This window comes from Syngnathoides biaculeatus, chromosome 13, assembly GCF_019802595.1.
Source record: "Syngnathoides biaculeatus isolate LvHL_M chromosome 13, ASM1980259v1, whole genome shotgun sequence".
In the NCBI taxonomy this organism is placed as follows: domain Eukaryota; kingdom Metazoa; phylum Chordata; class Actinopteri; order Syngnathiformes; family Syngnathidae; genus Syngnathoides; species Syngnathoides biaculeatus.
In genome coordinates this window covers 6926526-6948438 of record NC_084652.1, presented here as the reverse complement: position 1 = coordinate 6948438, position 21913 = coordinate 6926526, and the positions used below count along the sequence as shown (strand labels likewise).

The 21913-nt window shown below is 43.8% G+C and overlaps 1 protein-coding gene and 6 non-coding genes across 11 annotated transcripts; 5 read left to right on the top strand and 2 right to left on the bottom strand.

Moving 5' to 3' along the window:
• Positions 1–1368: 1368 nt before the first annotated feature.
• Positions 1369–21582, bottom strand: cdcp2 (CUB domain containing protein 2). 5 transcript variants are annotated; one of them, XM_061838376.1, is made up of 9 exons: positions 20050–20178; positions 17838–17957; positions 17095–17220; positions 14652–14850; positions 13018–13365; positions 12475–12816; positions 4153–4509; positions 3590–3659; positions 1987–2378 (listed from the first exon to the last, which is right to left on the bottom strand). In XM_061838376.1, exons 4-9 carry the CDS (start codon positions 14716–14718, stop codon positions 2132–2134), a joined length of 1431 nt encoding a protein of 476 aa, XP_061694360.1. In that variant the 5' UTR covers positions 14719–14850; positions 17095–17220; positions 17838–17957; positions 20050–20178; the 3' UTR covers positions 1987–2131. The 5 variants fall into 5 exon arrangements, with proteins under 5 accessions (XP_061694359.1, XP_061694355.1, XP_061694356.1 ...); XM_061838375.1 differs by lacking the exons at positions 3590–3659; positions 20050–20178 and adding an exon at positions 21564–21582 and having other exon boundaries at positions 1369–2378; XM_061838371.1 differs by lacking the exon at positions 3590–3659 and having other exon boundaries at positions 1369–2378.
• trnar-ccg (transfer RNA arginine (anticodon CCG)) lies at positions 6260–6332 on the top strand. Its single transcript has one exon. It is a non-coding gene; the product is annotated as a tRNA-Arg (tRNA).
• On the top strand, positions 7944–8016 carry trnar-ccu (transfer RNA arginine (anticodon CCU)). Its single transcript has one exon. It is a non-coding gene; the product is annotated as a tRNA-Arg (tRNA).
• trnar-ccg (transfer RNA arginine (anticodon CCG)) lies at positions 8320–8392 on the top strand. The gene has a single exon. It is a non-coding gene; the product is annotated as a tRNA-Arg (tRNA).
• trnar-ccg (transfer RNA arginine (anticodon CCG)) lies at positions 9943–10015 on the top strand. Its single transcript has one exon. It is a non-coding gene; the product is annotated as a tRNA-Arg (tRNA).
• Positions 10335–10407, top strand: trnar-ccu (transfer RNA arginine (anticodon CCU)). Its single transcript has one exon. It is a non-coding gene; the product is annotated as a tRNA-Arg (tRNA).
• trnar-ccu (transfer RNA arginine (anticodon CCU)) lies at positions 10852–10924 on the bottom strand. Its single transcript has one exon. It is a non-coding gene; the product is annotated as a tRNA-Arg (tRNA).
• Positions 21583–21913: the final 331 nt, after the last annotated feature.

Here is a 21913-nt window from a genome sequence, read left to right as displayed (position 1 = left end):
GACACACCAGTAACACGCTAGCACAGTGCTAATGCTAGCATAGCACTAACATGGCCGGTAAAAGTCACTTCCTCGGCACATACATTCCAACGATCTCACTCTTACCTTTTCCACTCAAGTGCACCCTTGCGGCCGTAAGAAAAAAATACACAAATTAGCCGCATCACCGCATAAATCGCAGGGTTGAAAGCGTGGGAAAAAAGTCGCGGCTTATAGGTATTTGTTTGTTTGGAAGCCCAAGGCAAAGTAATTCATGATTTTGAATATTTGTGTTTATTATCAACTGAAACGTGAAATTTGAGAAAACTCTGCGGTTACCTGGGGGGGGGGATAACATCCCCAAATCTTTTCAAACAAACAATTATTTTATAACAAGTGTATCATCTCAACATTTAATACTGGACTTGAAGAGATTTAACACTGGTTACCCGCCTCGACTGACACTGACAGCAGTACTTAATGGAAATGGTTTTCCCTTCTCTTCGCCTCGCCGATGGAATTAAATCTTCATTTTTCTCACAACGGGCCAAGTTTGTTGATTTCACTACTGTCCTCGTGAATCTAGTAAATGTCGTATATCTGCATGAGTGGGGGGGGGGGGAGCAATCGAAACGATGGATTAAGCGTTTTACTGCATGCTAATTGACCCCTCCGTGGATATTGCGCAATCCGCGTCACTGACCAATCAGAGGCCAGAGATCTGCATAGACCAAAGCCCGTTTTTGCTCCCGCCATTTTCTCTGACAACATTGAATGGTCCAGTATAGGTTTTGTTAGCGTTTTATCGCGTATTTGGGTTATTTAACAAAAAATATGATTAAGAGGTGTAGTCACGGACTTTGTGATAGTGACGACAGGTATCCTGAAAGGCTAGTTGGTGGAGTTCGATTCGTACCCATTCCAAAACCGAAGACCCAGTACGAAAAATGCCTTCGATGGATCAAACTTTGTGGAAGACCGTATCATCAACTTAATCCATCTAATATCAACCGGAACACATATGTTTGCACGAATTTATGCCCTATATTTGATTTTCAATAGATGTCTCGTATAAATGAATTCGAAGTTCTTCGCTAGCATAACACTGCTGCGTGTGAACGATTGAGACACTTATTCTTTGTTGAGCGATATGTAGCGATGATCGGACTGCACAAACGTATTGATTTCTTGCTGGCTCGCGGCCGAAGCTTAACCAGACTGTGTTTCCACGAAGATATGCCCTAAATTTGATTTTTAATACACGTCTCGTATAAATGAATGACACGTTCTGCGCTAGCATAACATTGCTACGTGTGAACGATTGACACTTATTCTTTGTTGAGCGATATTTAGCGATGATCGGACTGCACAAACGTATTGATTTCTTGCTGGCTCGCGGCCGAAGCTTAACCAGACTGTGTTTGCACGAAGATATGCCCTAAATTTGATTTTTAATACACGTCTCGTATAAATGAATGAGACGTTCTGCGCTAGCATAACATTGCTACGTGTGAATGATTGAATGAAATCAGAAGCATGGCGTCTCTCTCAGTTAAGAATGTATTGTATTTAGAATCTATATCGTTAATTTGAATTAAATCAGAAGCATAGAGTCTGTCTCAGTTCAGAATGTATTGTATTGTATTTGCCATTTTTACTGTTTGTCTTACGTGAGCGCACGTGGCGTGACGTCACTTCAGTAGGCGTAGTTAAGTGCTCTGTACGGAGGGGTCAATGATGACAAACAATTGTTTGCTTTTGATCAAAGAAGAATTCATTCATCTGTTTTGGGGGACGTTTGGGGCCTGTTTTGTGGGTAGATGTGTTCAACAATGTATTTTAATTCAAAAGTCTTTATTTTTAAAACATTGGAATGTATGTATGAATTATGTACTGTACCTAATGTTGCGGCTAAAGCAACACAAGCCAGATGATGGCGATCACCATGAGGATGACAGCCAGGACGCAGATGCTTATGAAAACGATATCGCTGAGATCACGCGGCTCGGCGTCGGCGCGCCCCGCGGAGCCCCCGCCGCCCGCGGCGTCGCCTCGCACGGCCTCCTGCTCCAGTCGGCGTTCCTCGGCCGAGACGATGGACGCCGAGGCCGCCTTGCGCATGGCGTCGCACTGCACCTTGTACTCTTGCACGTTACGCCGTTCTCCGTCGGAGAAGTCGATGTAGAGCTTGTTGACCAGCATGGTGACGTTGCGGTACTTCTGACTGGCCGTGCCGCAGTTGACGAACTGGGCCAGGATCTTGTAAGAGGTGGCCGTCAGCTGAGAGGTACACGAGGGGTTTCCCAGGTAGATGCTCTCGCGGTCCAGCTGCGGTAATGACTGCTGGGGGATCAGGATGGTGAACTCCGACCTGGTGCAGCTCACGTTCACTGGCACCACTATTTGAACATGACCGAAAAGAAAAAAATATTTATAAGTATTAAGTCATAAAGTAAATACTTAACACATTTTTTTCCAATGTCAATATCATGCAACTATCCAATCCAATCAAGTCTTCAAGTCAAGATTTTTGGAACGTGGGCAATTTTTGGCTTTGAGCAAGCCGGTCTCCCTAACCCTAACCCCTGAGTACTCGGTTGCAAATGTAGCATACCTTCCCAGGAAATGTCTTTCCACATTACTCTTTCTTTTTGACAACTTTTTAGCAGTCCACGCAGGCAAACATTTTGCACTGGCATTGAAAGCAACTGATTCAGTCCAAGAACTGCTGAATCCCCAGCTATCTTTTTCCCTTTTTTGCTTTCGCGATCCGTGGCCATTCACCGCCAGTTTGTTTGCAAATAAGAATTTTAAAGCTCCAATGTCACTCCTATAAACATTCTAAAATAGATATTGTAATGAAAAATACATATGACATTATTCACTTCAATGCCTATACGAAAACATAAATATGAGCGAAGAGCGTGTCATCCATGCGCAAAGTTGCGGAAGTCTCATTCGACATCCAAGTGGTCGCCATATTGCCTGCAACGTCATCAGGAGATGTTACACCGGGACATTCGTTAATGAAAGCATGTACTGGCAACTAGCTATGGAACACAGAAGCTCTTTTTGAAGAAGAAGAGAACATCTCACAATCGAGTGAAATGACCTGGGTAATATTACCGTCATTTCGAGCCATATTTTGATGATACGCGGATCACTTCTAACTAACAACAGACTCACCGACAGTATGTAGCGTACTCAGGAGGACCCATGCCGGGCGGGGGGGAGAGCTCCTTTCTCCTCCAGCACCCAGCCAAACCACCTACGCGTCGGGGCCAACGCGGAAGCCGTGGCCGGCGGGCAAGCCGTGACGCGCAAAGTGAGGTGCCCAGACAGCGGTGGCTGGTGGGGGGAGAGCCCAGCCAAACCGCATCCCCGCCCGATTTACCTCTGCGTCTGGGCTAACGCCGGGTCGACAAGGCCGGCGGCAATCCACAAGGCCGACTCGGCCTTGTCGACAACACCGGCGGCACCCACAAGGAAGCTGTCCGACGCGTACATCGACACATTTAGCACCCCTGACTTACGTACCCAGATCATTTGTTACATTCTTAGAAGATTACGTCGCACTATTGTTTTTTTTAGTAGCTGTATACACACCTACCTGTCATTTGGAACCCACGGAGCTCTCGTCGTTTGCACCTGTGCAATCCATTTTTCACGACGAACCAGATCTTATGGAAAAGCATGAAGAGTAAATCCATCCTCCCGAGTGTTCAAACAATATCCAGCAATACAACGAGCCGGCATTTTGGCTAACACGGAGGAACAACCAGCTACATTCCCTCAGGTAAAACTCGTATAAACAAATGAAGCCGCCTGAGTGGGTGTCTGGGCCTAACGTCACCTCCTGCTTCTTCTCCAAAACAAATCCCTCGAGAGGATTTTCATGGCTGGAGCTACAAAAAGCCAAATACAGTATGTTGAAATCATGTTGTGTGGTGAAAAAACAGACGGGTCCATTCCGGCTGTCTTTTTTTCATGAATAACATACTAAAAATCGTGCATTTCACGACAGTGGACCTTGAAAGCTCCATACATAAAGACACAGTTCCTAAAATACATTTTTCTGTCAAATGTATTTTTATGTAGTGTTTTAAAGGGTAAGGAACTTAAATCAAAATAGATACCACGTGCCATCAGCAACCATGTCGGGTTGAGGTTTACCTCCGAGATAAGATGCGGTGAAGCCTTTGTGCGCCTCATCTCTGTCCGTACTGAGCACCACCAGCATCTTGTTGCCCCGGGAGATAAGCGACGGCGGCCTCTCGGCGCCGCACCACCGTCCCATCAACGCGTGCGCCTCCTGCTCCTCACCGTCGTACACGGCCACCCAGTCGTAGTCGCATGCGTCTGTCAGACTGTTGCGGCCCTCCAGGTCCATAACGGGGAAGAAGAGCTTGATCCGGTAGCCGGGCGCCAGAGAAATACTCCAGTGGCAGTTGATGTTGTTCGGGTAGATCTGCGGGAAGTTGGGGCTGCTGAAATTGCCACCAATGTCTGACAGCACTTGCTGGCATTCACCTGGTGGGGAAGAAGTTGGACAAAAAATTCTTTACCGAGACTTGGAATCGGACATTCCCAACTCTTAGTGGTTATGCCCTGTCATGTTGAAAGCAATTATCACTGTCTGACAATTACATTGGAACCTTGGTTGACTGATGCCTGAGTTTAAGAACAAACATTTCAAGTTCACATCCAGTTTTGGTGTGGACATGGAAGCAAGAGTTTTTCTCTGTCACAGTTTCATGTGGTATCTTGGTGGAGAATTAATCCATTGTTGCCTCAGGAGAAATTCATGTTTGTAACTCATGATGGAGACTTCTTGAAATTGAAATACCCCAGATGGGACTTGGTTTGTGAAGAGTCGACAAAGGAAGAAATCTCATTGAGTGTAACCTCTCCCAGTTAATGTTATTTGACTTCTAATGCCCTCAATGGCAGTGAATGTTAAGTGACAGGTATTTCATATTTATTCATGTTGATTCGCAAAGAGGAGTGAAGGTTTTGAATTGAAAGTAATTGGTGAATGAAATAATCCATTGTTGCCTCAGGAGAAATTTATGTTCACCATGTTTGTAACTCGTGACATAGACTTCTTAAAAGTGAGCCACACCAGATCGGACTTGAACCGACAATCCCTGGCTTAGGAGGCCAGTGCCTTGTCCATTAGGCCACTGGGGCCACTTCTGACTGCTTCTGCTCTGTCGATATCTCATTTATGTATATAAAAATAGTGTCGCGAGGAATTGCCATTGACTGATTTAGAAATCGAATATTCATTTCAAGAAGAGAATGTTGAGGCCTCATTGGCCTAATGGACAAGGCACTGGCCTCCTAAACCAGGGATTGTGGATTCAAGTCCCATCTAGGGTGTGAAGGTTTTAGGAACTTCACATAATTACCTACTACCAAGGTCTGCTATCTATCAGAAGGCAGAGTGGATTGTCCAGTCACCAGCCAGCTGATGAAAAGCCCACCTCCAGGTGTCTATCTCAGTGCTCTTGGGTGATGGCTTTGGTTCTTCCTCAATTGACAGATTACTCAAGTTTGCATATGGCCCGCAGTGACCTAACGGATAAGGCAGCCTTCCCTTTCCCGAGCCACATCATCCAGCTCTTCCAGAGGCATCCCGAGAAGATCCCGGGCCAGCTGAGACACAGTCTTTCCAGCGTGTCCTGGGTTGTCCCCGGCTTCTGTTCTTTTCTACACTGGATTAATTCTATTGCAATTACTTTCAATTCAAAACTTTGATTGCGAATGATAAGATTGCCAGTGGAACACTTAACAATCACTGCCATTCACAGATTAAGTAGTCAAATGTGCATCTCTATACAAATTAGTCACATTTGCTTTTGTGTGTGTTGTCTTGGAACGAAGGAGCCACCCCTGATGGGACTTGAACCCACATAGGATAAGGCACTGGCCTCCTAAACCCGGGATTGTGGGTTCATGTCCCATCTGGGGTATATTAAATTTAGGAACGCCATGGAACTACCAACAAATGAGCTCCTTTTTCTCTCACTCGGCAGATTGGCTTGTCCAGTCAACTGGCTGCAATCCCATCTCCAGGTGTTTGCATCTTGAAGTGTTCTTTGGTGATCGATTGAACCTTCCTACGAGTCAATGTCAGGCTTTGTTAAGTGTTTTGTACATTGTGGTACTCTGGACAAAGTTCTATAAATGCGTGATCAGTTTACCACTTTGCTCTCAGGAAAGATTAATGGGAAACACCGATTGCTTTGTTTCTTGCTCAACTTACAGATCATATGTAACCCCAGTGGCCTAATGGAGAAGGCACTGGCCTCCGAAGCCAGGGATTGTGGGTTCAAGTCCCATCTGGGGTGTGTATGAACTTCAGAAACGCAATGTAGTTACCAACAAAAGAGCTCAAATTTCTCTCAGTTGTTAGATAGGGGGCAACAGTCAATTTGGTAGTTGATTGTTTACATCTTGAAGTGTTCTTGGGTGATCGATTTAACCTGAATTTGCTCCCTATGTAGGAATGTTAGGCTTTGTAATGTACATTGTGGTACACTGGATAAAGTTCTCTATATGTGCAGTAATGTTACCACTTTGTTCTCAGTCAAAAATTGATTAATTCTATATAAATTGTAATTCGAACTCTGATTGCTTTGGTTCTTGATCGATTGACAAGTTGATAGTGCTCACTGGCAGTCCCTCCTCAACCAGGGATTGTCGGTTGAAGTCCCACCTGGAGTGTTCCTTTTCAGAGATCAACATATTGATTTATAAGGTCGACATAACTTTGTTCTGGACAACAATGGATCCATCCATTTTTCACTACTTTTCTGGGTCAAGTCACGGGGGCAATAACCTTGGCATGGTTTGCCCAGCCTTGCCTTTCCCGAGCCACTTCATCCAGCTCTTCCAGAGGCATCCCGAGAATTTCCCAGGCCAGCCAAGACACTGTCTTTCCAGCGTGTCCTGGGTTGCCGCCGGCTTCTGTTCTTTTCTACACTGGATTAATTCTCTTGCAATTACTTTCAATTCAAAACTTTGATTGCGACTGAAAAGTTTGTCAGGGGAACACTGAACATTCAATGCCATTGACGGCTTTAGAAGTCAAACCTGCATCTCCATACCAATTAATCAATGGGAAACACATTTGCTTTTGTGTGTGTGAAGTCTTGGAACAAACGAGCCACCCCAGATGGGACTTAAACCCACAATCTCTGGTTTAGGAGGCCAGACCTTATCCATTAGTGCACTGGGGCCACTTCTGGTCTCTTCTCATCTGTCGATATCTCATTTATCTATATAAAAAGTGAATCGCCATTGCAAGAGCTCCTATTTTTCTCAGGAGGGAAATTGGGTTGTCCAGTCACCAGCCAACTGGTTAGTTGGTTGTTTACATCTTGAAGTGTTCTTGGGTTACCCTAACCCTAATTTGCTCCCTATGTGTCAATGTTAGGCTTTGTAAAGTCTCCCTCTCATTTATGTATATAAAAATATTTCTGTGTAAATTGCCTTTGACTGATATAGAAATCGAATATTCATTTCAAGAAGTGAAGCTTCTATCCCTAGTGGCCTAATGGACAAGACACTGGCCTCCTAAGCCAGGGACTATGGGTTCAAGTTCCATCTGGGGTGTGAAGGTTTTAGAAACACCACATAATTACCTAAAAACAAGGTCTGTTATGTCTCAGTAGAGTGGATGGTCCAGCTGATGAGAATCCCAGCTCCAGATTTCTATCTCAGTGCTCTTGGGTGAAGATCCATCAATGCTAACTTTTTCCCTTTGTGTCAATGTTGGGCCTTGTAAAGTACTTCAATCAGTGTGATATTGTGGGTAAACCTTTATGTATATGCAACACTGAACCATGTTGAACATACTTTTTCCTCAGGCAAAAATTGATTAATTCTATACTAATTTCAGTGGTGCTCTGATTGCTTTGGTTATTGCTTGATTAACAGATCACTAGAGTTTACGTATGGCCCCAGTGGCCTAATGGATAAGGCACTGGCCTCCTAAGCCAGGGATTGTGGGTTTGAATCCCATCTGGGGTGTAATGACTTTTAGGAACGCCACGTAACTACCAACAAACAAGCTCCGATTTCTCTCACTATGTACATTGGGTTGTCCAGTCAACTGACTAGAATCCCAACTCCGGGTGTTAGCATCTTGAAGTTTTCTTGGGTGATCGATTCAACCTCCCTATGTGTCAATGTCACGCTTTGTAAAGTGTCTTATACACTGTGGTACTCTGGATAAATTTCGATATATATGCAATCAGTTTACCACTTTTCTCTCAGGAAAGATTGATGGGAAAAACTGATTGCTTCGGTTCTTGCTCAACTGTCACCTACGTAACCCCAGTGGCCTAATGGAGAAGGCACTGGCCTCCGAAGCCAGGGATTGTGGGTTCGAGTCCCATCTGGGGTGTATAGACTTTAGGAATGCCACCAACAGGAGAGCTCCTATTTCTCTCCATTGGTAGATTGGTTGTCCAGTCACTAGCCAACTGGTTAGTTGGTTGTTTACATCTTGAAGTGTTCTTGGGTGATCATTGTCAATGTTAGGCTTTGTAAAGTACGTTGTGGTACACTGGATAAAGTTCTATATTTGTGCAATCATCTTACCACTTTGTTGTCAGGCAAAAATTGATTAATTCAATACTAATTTCAGTGGTCCTCTGATTGCTTTGGTTCTTCCTCGATTGACAGATCACTAAAGTTTGCATAAGGCACCGGCCTCCTAAACCAGGGATTGTGGGTTCGAGTCCCATCTTGGGTGTAATGATTTTTAGGAACGCCATGTAACGACCAACAAACAACCTCCTATTTCATTCACTAGGTACATTGGGTTGTCCAGTCAACTGGCGAGAATCCCAACTCCAGGTGTTTGCATCTTGACGTTTTCTTGGGTGATCGGTTGAACCTCCCTGTGTGTCAACGTCAGGCTTTGTAAAGTGTCTTATACACTGTGGTACTCTGGATAAAGTTCGATATATGTGCAATCAGTTTACCACTTTTCTCTCAGGAAAGATTGATGGGCAAAACTGATTGCTTCGGTTCTCGCTCAATTGACACGTGGCCTAATGGAGAAGCCACTGGCCTCCGAAGCCAGGGATTGTGGGTTCGAGTCCCATGTGGGGTGTCTAGACTTCAGGAATGCCACCAACAAAAGAGCTCCTATTGCTCTCCATTGGTAGATTCGGTTGTCCAGCCAACTGGTTTGTTGGTTGTTTACATCTTGAAGTGTTCTTTGGTGATCAATGTCATGACATTGACAATGTTAGGCTTTGTAAAGTACGTTGTGGTACACTGGATGAATTTCTATATTTGTGCAATCATCTTACCACTTTGTTCTCGCGCATAAATTGATTAATTCTATACTAATTTCAGTGGTGCTCTTATTGCTTTGGTTCTTCGTCAATTGACAGATCACAACAGCTTGAATATGTCCCCAATGGCTTAATGGATAAGGCACCGGCCTCCTAAGCCAGGGATTGTGGGTTTGAGTCCCATCTTGGGTGTCATGACTTTTAGGAACGCCACGTAACTACCAACAAACAATCTCCTATTTCTCTCACTAGGTACATTGGGTTGTCCAGTCACTCTGATTGCTTTGGTTCCTGCTCAACTGACAGATCACTGGTGCTTCTATTTGGCCCCAGTCCCATCCGAGGTATCTTAAATTTAGGAACGCCATGTAACAACCAACAAATGAGCTCCTTTTTCTCTCACTCGGTAGATTGGCTTGTCCAGTCAACTGGCTACAATCCCAACTCCAGGTGTTTTCATCTTCAAGTGTTCTTTGGTGATTGATTGAACCTCCCTACGTGTCAATGTCAGGCTTTGTAAAGTGTCTTGTACCCTGTGGTACTCTGGATAAAGTTCGATATATGTGCAATCAGTTTACCACTTTTCTCTCAGGAAAGCTTAATGGGAAACACTGATTGCTTTGGTTCTTGCTCAATTGACACATTTGTAACCCCAGTGGCCTAATGGAGAAGGCACTGGCCTCCGAAGCCAGGGATTGTGGGTTCGAGTCCCATCTGGGGTGTATAGACTTTAGGAATCCCACCAACAGAAGAGCTCCTATTTCTCTCCATTGGTAGATTACTTGTCCAGTCACTACCCAACTGGTTAGTTGGTTGTTTACATCTTGAGATGTTCTTGGGTGATCAATGTCATGACATTGTCAATTTTGGGCTTTGTAAAGTACTTTGTATGTTGTGGTACACTCGATATAGTTCTATATTTGTGCAATCATCTTACCACTTTGTTCTCAGGCAAAAATTGATTAATTTTATACGAATTTCAATGGTGCCCTGATTGCTTTGGTTCTTGCTCGACTGACAGATCACTAGACCTCACATCAGGCCCCAGTGGCCTAATGGATAAGGCACTGGCCTCCTAAGCCAGGGATTGTGGGTTCAAGTCCCATCTGGGGTGTTTTCCTTTTCAGAGATCAACATATTGATTTACAAGGGCGACATAACTTTGTTCTGAGACAGCAATGGATCCATCCATCTTTCAATGTTTTTCTGGGTCAAGTCACAGGGGCAGTAACCTTGGCAGGTTTACCCAGCCTTCCCTTTCCCGAGCCTCTTTATCCAGCTCTTCCAGAGGCATCTCAAGAACTTCCCAGGCCAGCCGAGACAGTGTTTCCAGCATGTCCTGGATTGTCCCCAGGTTCTGTTCTTTTCTCCACTGGATTAATTCCATTGCAATTACTTTCAATTCAAAACTTTTATTGCTTCTGAATTGAAAGTTTGTCAGGAGAAGACTTAACATTCACTGCCATTGACCACTTTAAAAGTCAAATCTGCATCTCTATACCAATTAATCAATAGGAAGACATTTGCTTTCGTGTGTGAAGTCTTAGAACGAACAAGGAACCCCAGATGGGACTTGAACCCACAATCACTGGCTTAGGAGGCCAGTGCCTTATCCATTAGGCCACTGGGGCCACTGCAGGTCTCATTTATGTATATAAAAATATTTCTCCATGGAGAGGAATTACCATTGACTGATTTAGAAATCGACAAGCAAAGTTTCCACCCCCAGCACTGGCCTCCTAATCCAGGGATTGTGGGATCAAATCCAATCTGGGGTGTGAAGGTTTTAGGAACTCCACATAATTACCTACTAGCAAGGTCTGCTATCTCTCAGTCGGCAGAGTGGATCGTCGAGTCACCAGCAAGCTGATTAGAATCCCACCTCCAGGTGTCTATCTCAGTGCTCTTGGGTGAAGAATGCTAACTTCCTCCCTTTGTGTCAATGTTGGGCTTTGTAAAGTAGTGTGCTACTGTGGTTAAAGTTCTAAGTATATGCAACACTTTACCATGTTGAACATACCTCTTTTCTCGGGCAAAAATTGATTAATTCTATACAAATTTCAATGGTGCTCTGATTGCTTTGGTTCTTCCTCGATTGACAGATCACTACAGTTTGCATAAGGCACTGGCCTCCTTAGCCAGGGATTGCGGGTTCAAGTCCCATCTGGGGTTCATTGAATTTAAGAATGCCACGTAACTACCAACAAATGAGCTCCTATTTCATTCACTAGGTAGATTGGGTTGTCCAATCAACTGGCTAAAATCCCAACTCCAGGTGTTTGCATCTTGAAGTGTTCTTGGGTGATCAATTGAACTTCCCTACGTGTCAATGTTAGGCTTTGTAAAGTGTTTTGTACACTGTGGTACTCTGGATAAAGTTATATATATGTGGAATCAGTTTACAACTTTGCTCTCAGGAAAGATTAATGGGAAACACCGATTGCTTTATTTCTTGCTTAACTGACAGATCATATGTAACCCCAGTGACCTAAAGGAGAAGGCACTGGCCTCCGAAGCAAGGGATTGTGTGTTCAAGTCCCATCTGGGATGTGTGTAATTTAGGAGCACCATGTAGTTACCAACAAAAGAGCTCCTATTTCTCTCAGTAGGTAGGTTGGGCTGTCCAGTCAACTGGTTAGTTGATTGTTTACATCTTGAAGTGTTCTTGGGTGATCAATTTAACCCTAATTTGCTCCCGATGGAGCAATGTTCAGCTTTGTAAAGTACTTTGTACATTGTGGTACACTGGATAAAGTTCTATTTTTATATATATATATGTGCAATAATGTTACCACTTTGTTCTCAGGCAAAAATATATAAATTGTAATTTGAACTCCAATTGCTTTGGTTCTTGCTCGATTGACAGATCAATAGTTCTCACAACTGGCCCCAGTGGCCTAAAGGATACGGCACTGGCCTCCTAAGCCAGGGATTGTGGGTTCAGGTCCCATCAGGGTTGTTAACCTTTTCAGAGATCTACATAATGATTTACAAGGTCGACATAATTTTGTTCTGAAGCTACAATGGATCCATCCATCTTTGACTGCTTTCTGGGTCAAGTCACGGGGGCAGTAACATTAGCAGATTTACCGTGCCTTCCCTTTCCCCAGCCACTTCATCTAGGTGAGATCAAGTCCCATCTGGGGTGCAATTGTTTTGGTAAATCACTGAAATGAGTTACCTGAGTAGTAGTACGCCTTGAAGCCCCGTCCCCCGATGTTGAAGTCAGATTTGAAGACAAGCAGCAGCTGGCTGGTTGCGGTGACGACGGTGGGCGGCATGTCAGCCCCGCAGTACGTACCGAGGTGCCGGTGTGACACAGTGGACCCGTCGAACAGGGCCACGTAGTCAAAATGGCACCCCTCATTGTTTTCCATCTGGAAGTCTAAGAAGAGAAGAGTGACTGCGCTGCTGTTGGACACGTGGATGAGCCACGTGCAGTCAGCGTCGTTGCTGTACTCCCCCGGGTAACCCGGACTGGAGATGACGCCCGAAAGGCCTGTCAGCACCCCGCCGCACATGTCTGGACCCAAAAAAGAAAAAATGCAACCACAACATTAGGAACACCTATACATTTATAACGACATTCATTCTGCCCGTCATGCCTGTCTGTCCGTCCATCCACCATTCATCATCATCTCCATTTTTATGTCCACATTTTCCCTTTCAAGACTCTAACTCCACAAAATAAAACAGTCTAATGCTTAAAAAATCACTGACTTACCTTTCCTGTAGCCCAAACTGAAGCCCCTGTGCGCCACGTGACGGTCTGAGCGGAAGATGACCGACATAACGTTCCAGGACGAGGAGAAGGCCGGCGGGGGGGCGTTGCCGCAGAAGGTGCCCAGCAGGTTGCCCTCGTCACCAGACACCCCGTTGTAGATCTTCACATGGTCGTAAGCGCAGCTGCTGTGGTACTCCAGCTCGAAGTGATGAAAGGTAAGCAGCACCGAGGAACCTTCCGGCACCACAATGAGCCAGGAGCAGTGGATGTTGTATGGGTAGAGGCCCGGGAAATTTGGACTGGACAGGTTGCCGGATGGCGCAGAGAGGATGCCGCCACATTTTACACCTTAAAAAATAAACTTAAATTGAATTACAGTCTTTTAATTAGGGTCACTAATAATATTTTTTTGGGGGGGGAAAAACATGCACCCTTAAATACACTTTTAAATGACATCTTTTCAGCGTTTTTTAAATTTGAATTGAACATACCAACTTTGCTCTTCAATGGACCTTTCCGACCTGTCAATCACTCGGACAATAATAGCCAATCAGATAGCCGCATTGTCTTAACCCCTGGCTTGACACGCCCCTCTCGCCGTATTGTCCCACAAGCAATGCTGGTTGTCAGTAGCGTGCGCTTGGAAAAGTTAATCTTACGAAGAAAAGGGTCCTCAGATGCGCTCGGGGAACGTGTAATTTTGATGAAAGATATCCAGCCAGGTTACAAGGTTATATTCATTTTCCAAAGCCTAAAACAGAGTTGACGAACTGTCTACGATGGATAAAGTCTTGCGGAAGACCGCGCGTACAAATAAATGTGGACAATATCAACAAACACAAGGCTGTATGTTCGAAGGTAAGTGAGGGAGAAGTATCTTCTCGGAGTTTGATTGAATTATTATCAGTGCTTTTATGCATTGGCGGAGAACAACTTTCACTTTGTTACCGTATCACAGACCTGCTGAATGATGTGTGTAATTTGTGAAATTTCTATTTGCCTATTTGTATCACATCGACCTTTTAAGACAGAGCACTGGGTTCGATTACGAGCCGAGACAAATGAATATTGACACTCACCTATAAAGACTACAATTACTCGTAATTTTTCCAAGTAAAAAGTACTCACCCTGCTTCACATGCACACTACTATTCCACTATTTTATCCTGTTGGATTTCAATATGAAGTTCGTGAGGCGTCAAACTTTTTTGCATCGATCGCCAACGTTTCGCTGTAACTCTGACATTGCGTCCTGCTCCGTCCAAAATATGAATTCCGTGTACATATCCTTGCGTGAAATAGTTGTGACCTCTCTGTAGAGCTCTCTTGGACAAGTCTGACGCATTTGGCAAAAAATACACCCCAATATTATATGGAATACGCGATAGAGAATCCACTTCAAACATGTCATGTTCAGTCGCCATTTTGTAAGATTGTGGGAGATGGCAACTGTAGCAAAGGGGACAGAGCTGAAGATCACCAGTCGGAAAGGTCCATTCCTAGTCTTTTATGTCGTAGTGTTCCATAATAACATTTTCTTTCAGGCAGGATCAGCATTCATCTTTCACATCAAAATCCCAAACGGACACAGGCGCGACCTCACAGAGCACGCGTGCCAACGACGATAAACTCACCTTTTTGATCCGCCGTCGTGTTGACAAGCAGCAAGAAACAAACAAAAGAGGCCAACCTGAGCATCATCTTATGGCTGACGCTGGCTTTTTGCCACACATAAAGTCAGCGTTAGTATAACAAAGGTGGCGGCAGAAGCAGCAGGAGCATGATGATGCCGGGCCCTCCGCAGGCCCGAGCTGTTGATGCCTTGTGTAGCTCCTAAAAAATTAATTCCAAACCTGAAACCCACCTGAGGCCGCATCCACTAAATTTTAATGACAGGGGGCAGCTTGTTGGGACAGCTTACATTTTTAATAGCCTCTATTGAAGAGAGTCAACAACACAGAATGCAAGTTGCCCACGTGGAACATATTTGGTAAGGGAGCACACAAGGCTGCTCTGTAAACAACCGCAGTGCAGCTCAGCCTCTGGCTCGGGACGGTGGTTTTCTTTTCATTACATTTATTCATACAAGTTTCATTTCATTCACCTGCATTCTCTTGACAACACTGTGCACACGTGAATACAGTCAAAGCATTTTTACTCGTGGATGCAGCGCTTCATACACTACACTGTGTTGCTAATGCATGCATCCAATAAAAAAATAGATGGCTTTGTTTACTTTTTGGCTTTGACTCAACCGCAGCGGCGTCACACACCCAAGGGGACTTTTGCTTTTATCTCCATGAAAGGGTCTGTGCATGATAATGCTTCACCTTGAAAGTGGCACTGGATTCTCTCCCGGCCTAGCTGATCATGTCAAGGGCCACGAAACTCACATTGGACCCCCCGCAGCTATTATGTAAATTAGCCCGGCTGTTAAGCAACAGTGGGGCAGAAGGGCTCTTGAATGACACATTTTCAGAAATCGACAGTAAAAAAAAAAAAACATTAATTTCACACTTGATGAGTGAGCAGCCACTCAGGCCACACAACTGAACAGTATACAAGGCGTGAAAAAGTCAATTTTCTACATTTCTCCTTTCAAGATATCCTCAGGAGAGTTAATTAAAAAATAGGATGGCAACAGTTTTTACTTGGGGACTCCATCCAATTTCTTAGCCGCTTATCCTCACAAGGGTCGTGGGGAGGGCTGGAGCCTATCCCAGCTGTCAACGGGCAGGAGTCGGGGTACACCCTGAACTGGTTGCCAGCCAATCGCTGGGCACATGTAGACAGACAACAGTCGCACTCACAATCCCACCTAGGGGCAATTTAGAGTGAACTCCACAAACTCTACACAGGTGGGTCTGGGATTGAACCCAGGACCTCAGAACTGTGAGGCCAACGCTTTACCAGCTGATTCACTGTGCCGCCCAGTTCCTCAAATGTGTGGAAATATTTGCCCCCCAAAAATGACACCGATGGCAGAATCACTTGCAATATATCTATCCTATTCTATATTTGAGTCTATCCTCCATCCATCCATTTTCTTATCCGCTTATCCTCACAAGGGTCACGGGTGTGCCGGAGCCTATCCCAGCTGTCTTTGGGCAGGAGGCGGGGTACAACCTGAACTGGTTGCCAGCCAATCAAGGGGCACATCAAGACAGACAACAGTCGCGCTCAAAATCACACCTTGGAGCAATTTAGAGTGGCCAATAAATGTTGCATGTTTTTGGGATGTGGAAGGAAACCTTGGACTCTATTTACATTGTTTTCTTTTTGAAAAGTATTTTTCCCACACCGAGTACTCACTAAATGATTTCAGAGGCCCTTTAAAAAAAAAAAAATTTTTTTACTTGAAGAGAGTATCTAAATCATTGTACATAGTTTTTGGAACATTTGTTGTAAGGTGCTTTGAGGTGGTATAATTTTTCTTTTTTTTTGACGACTATGATTATTGTTGGCGGCACGGTGGAACAGCTGGTAAAGCGTTGGCTTCACAGATCTGGGGTCCCAGGTTCAATCCTGGACCCGCCTGTGTGGAGTTTGCATGTACTCCCTGTGCTTACATGGGTTTTCTCCGGGTACTCCGGTGTCCACCCGCATCCCAAAAACATGCAACATTAATTGGACACTCTAAATTGCCCCTAGGTGTGATTGTGAGTGTGGCTATTTGTCTCGATGTGCCCTGCGATTGGCTGGCAACCACTTCAGGGCGTACCCCGCCTCCTGCCCGTTGACAGCTGGGGTAGGCTCCAGCACTCCCCGCAACCCTCGTGAGGATAAGCACCAAAGAAAATGGATGGATGATTATTGTGATTGTTTTCCCTTTAAGGTTAATTTATTTGCTCACTTACTGGTATGAACTTGGTCGAGGATGACCTACTAGATCAGATAATTAGAGATGAGAGGAAACCCTCCTAATCTGTCATTTATAAAGGTGTTATTATCCCACTGTTAACGAATGTAAATTAATTGTATTTTTCTCCCTTTTTTCTATTTTCTTTCTGTTTGTATATAAAGTGTGAGGAAATAAATATTTAAAAAAGGAGAAAAAGATGGTAATACCCAACTTACCATGGTAGATGGCGCTGTTGCATCAGCATGACAAGAAGGCAAAGGGTTTTTTTTTTTTCCCTTTCCTTTTCTTTATAAACTCGTCCATGCAGCTCCAGCTCCTTACAAGTCATGCCAAGCTCTAAGCTGAAATAAATAAGAATATGATTAAAATCAGTCGAGTTTTTTTTTTTTTGGACCCCAACGCACAGACGCGCAACGCGAGCAACCAGAGAAATTCCTGGAAGTGACTCGGCTGCCTTTGAATTTTAATTCCGTCCTCCCCGAGAGAAAGAAAAGCAAGAAAGCTCGTCATTGTTCATGGATGCGGATGTGTGGCGGGGCTTACAAATGTGCTGTGCAAAGATATGGCCAACTGTTGGAGGGGGGCAATTAAATCACCTCGGGTAAAAAGTCCAGAAACAAATGGGCTTGAAATAACTGCAAAATAAACCAAAGGAAGGGGGGGCTTGGACGATATAGGCCGACTCATATCACATGGAGCCTAATTGAATATTATGGAGGTGTGATTGAGCACACGGGTACATAAGATGCCTTGCATCATTTGTGGGCTAAGACCTTTTAAAGCCCATTTTTATTGAATTTCATACCGTATGTAGGAGTGGGTTCAATAAATATATCACGCTGCACCAGCAGGAGTGGAGAAAAAAAAACATGTGCAAGATGCTCCCAAGAAGAAAATTGTACAAACATTGGCAAAAAGATTGCTACAAATGGATGGTTGCACCCTTCCATCTATTCACCTCAATCTGTTTCTTGTCATCCATCCATCCATTATCTGAATTGCTTATCCTTACAAGGGTCGCGGGAGTGCTGGACCTTGTCCCAGCTATCTTCAGGCAGGTGACGGGGTACACCCTGAACTGGTCGCCAGCCGATCGCAGGGCACATAGAAACACACGGAAACAGAAAACCCACTCAGGCACGGGGATAACATCCAAACAACACACAGGCGGGGCTGGAATTTGAACCCCGGACCTCGAAATTGTGAGGCAGATGCTCTAATCCAGGGGTCACCAACGCATGGTAACCCGGGAGGACAATTTAAGCCGCCCGCGAGGCATGTTTTAAAAATACCACAGGTTTAAATTTTGAATCTGACTTGCTTATTTATTTAAGTTTTTAAAATAGCTGTAATGTCACATCATACAAAAGATTAAAACAAAAATATTTCATTTATGTATAATGAACTATGATTGAAGTTTGCTGCAAACAAGTCATGTAGCCCTTCGTACAATCAGTTCTTACGAAGTAGCCCTCAGCCTCAAAAAGGTTGATGACCCCTGCTCTAATCAGACATATACGCAGCTCTAATCAGACATTCACGCAGTGCCTTAACCTGGGTCGTTAGTGGAAATTACGGTCTTGGGCGGACAAACATAAACACATACGTAAACATACACTTCCAATGCATTTTTTGGTGAGCAAATAATCTTATTTTTAAGTTTGAATTTTAAGGTTCTGTTGTGCTGTATATTTCTTTTTCTTTTTGGAATAATTTAAAAACTTTATTTGACTCTAAATCGGAAAATGTTAATTGAACATCCTTTTTAAATGTCAAAGAGTGAAATATCGGTGCTGGCTAATTGCTGGGAATTTGGCATCAGCTGTCCAGGCACTTGCGAAGCAGCACAAAAAAAAGAACATTTCAAAACGCAAATCGGACAGCGACGTTTCTCCAAGGTGTCCTAAGCGTGTACTTTGTGGTCCCGTGACACACACATGCTGATATTTTCATCTACCTAGCTGCGGTGAGAAGTCATCGGAGGCATCTGGCAGCCATCAGCATTCATGAGCACACATTGCACGCATTTGGGAAGTATTTAGTCAAATGTCATCTGCTAACAGAAGCTATTTATCAGCTCTCTTGTTACGCTAATCAAAAGGACGGCAAATGCCAGAGCTCACACGACCGCGGCGCGCACACGGACGTCCGTGTGCATGACAACAAGCAGTCAAATCCCATTTGCCTCTTTAATAATACAAGTCTTAAAAAGTCAGGATTTTCGAAAACACGGCCGTGATCGCCCTTTCAAAAAAAAAAAAAAATTCACTTTGCGCTTTATTCTGCTGTTCAAAGGTCTTAAAAATGCCATGCGGATGATATTTCAAATTGTAAAGAATTGGAGGAATTTTGCAATGTATGCATCGCAGATCGTTCATATGTCACTGCAGTGGACGGCTGCGTATAAAAAGTCTGTTGTCAAAAATATATATATATTTTATTGTTTTGTAGCACAATAGAATGATACTTTGCTTTCCAAATCATTGTCACTTTTTTTTTTTTTTTTGCAACATAAGGATAATGTAGTTTAAAAAAAAAAAGCATTAAAGCCAAATTCTGCTACAAAATGCAGGTGGTTGTGTCGATTCGGTGGGAAACAAAATCGGATTTGAATGTTAAAAATGATTAAGTGCTCTCCTTGAAAATATGGAACACGGCGTGAGTACGAGTGTGTCCTCTGGCCCGGTTCTGAGTGGCATCAGCTCACGTGACTCACAATGCGGCGTCACGAGATGCCAAGTAATGAATATTAACACGAGATTTCGTTCGAATAATTGGACGACGAAGGGGATGCGGATGACATGACAGAGACGGACAGAAAATTTCAAGGCAGCCGCTTGAAAAGCGCTGGGTGGCCTTTAGCATGGCCATGCTAACACGCTAAAACACTTTCTTCCAGCTCAAGCAGCAGTTTGGTTTATAGTGAACAGTTCTATGAAAAAGAGACGTCAAGTTAGTTAATACCACTCCCAGTTGAAATTGACAAGCAAACAAAGAGTTTCACACATCGTGTATTTAAATATATCCACATAACCTTGCCTTAGGAACGCATATTAGCATATTGCTAACACTCAATGCAAATGGCCACTGGGAGGCTAAAGAATAGCGTCGGTGTCACCGTGTTATTAGTCACGTAATGACAGATGTAGACAATATAAAGGACTACTCACGGGCGTATTGTCTTTATCCTTTGTGAAGAATGACTAATATTACTGTGGTTGACCGAGAAGCTGTGACTGCGTCTGTATTACTCAATACTGCTCCCGGGTAGTGATGGTGTGCTCACCATATGGAGCGGCATAATGTCCAAAAAAATAATATATTCTTAACATTCTATTTAGTAATGTAATTATTATGTGTTTTTATAAACTACAATATTATGGAGCAGGCGCACTCTCAACTATTTTTAAAATTAACTTGTTGTTTTTTTAAACCACGTTTGTCACTTAAATAGCGTGTATTTTTCCCATCTTCAAAGGGAAAGTTGTTTTATTTTAGTTTAATCGTATATAATTTATTTTATTTTTTTGCACATGTATGGCACTGAAAATATGACATCAACCTGCACAGTTGATAAAGTTTTTATGAATTCATTCACTTCCCAAGGGTAAAAGTAAGATGGACACATGCAGTCTCAAGGGAAGCCAGCAGCTGCAACGAAGACGCTGCGCACATCTCCCTGCATTGCACCACGTAGTAAAGTATATGTGTATGCGTATATATAAATACATAAGCAATCCCACCAGGGGGATTTCGCCTCATCGGAGCTGTTGCTTCTCTGCTAATCTGACCAAACACGTCGCGCACCAACACGAAAGAAGCCGCATTATTGTGTGACATTTCCTGGCTCATTAGATCAGGCATTGCCAGTGTAATCCGGCAAATATTTCCTGGTGAAAACAAAACGTGTGTTTGTACACCGTGTCCGTACAAAGACTCGACTAATCCACCTGCCTGCTTCCGTGGCTGCGTGAATAAATAGCTGAGAGATAATCAAACCCCGTGAAAAAATATTGATGGGATTTTTCGAGATGAAATGATGCTGTGGAGCAACGATATTAACAGTGATGAAGAGACAAAGAAGTGTACCTAGTGTTTTGTTGAAGGTTTGATGGTCATCTTGGGACCCCTCACCCCTACCAACAACAAAAAAAAATGCTATTTTAGAAAAAAAATATTATTTTTTTAAATCGTTAAAAATCCCACATTCAAACCCAAAACCCCAACAAATCAATATAATTGCCTATAGTTGGCAAAAGATGGCGGCAAAGCACTACCTTTCTATAAGACAGGGCTATGGCCTCAGGAAACCAGTAAAATGCAAAATAACTGAAGATTGGTTTAAAAAAATAACATTGCGGTGGCTAACAACTGACTGTAATGTGACCGCTCCTTGTCAATTATTTAAACAAAATACCATAATTCTTGGCCTAGAGAGCGCACCTGATTAAAAGCCTCATCGAGTACATTTGTAAAGGAAATACCATTTGGTACATACATACGCCACAGCTGTGTAAAAGTCGCAAGTGCCCACATTGAAACCCACGTTCAATCACGAGATATTTCCAGAAAGAAAGACGCTACACAGAGTTTAACGCGAGTGCAGAGCTAATGCCAGCGCTAATGCCTCGCTAGCACTAATCCTAACACTAACGCTATCAGGGGCGGTTAAAATAAAACTTACCGGTAAATATCACTGAGACGGGCCAGTAACAGAGCAGCAACACGCTAGCACAGCGCTAACGCTAGCCAAGCGCTATCAGGGCCAATAAAAGTCACTTCCTTGGCACATATATTCCACCGGTCTAATTGTTATCTTTTCCGCTTTAGTGCCCCCTTGCGGCCGTTAGAAAAAAAATGCACAAATTAGCCGCATCACCGCATAAACCGCAGGGTTCAAAGCGTGTGAAAAAAGCTGACTTTTTTTTACGCCAGAGATTACGGTAGATGCAAGGTAGAAATAAAATCAGGGGCGTTGGGCTGTGTCATCTCTGCAAAGGCATGTCGATGCGCTTCTACTGTAAGCTTTTAAAT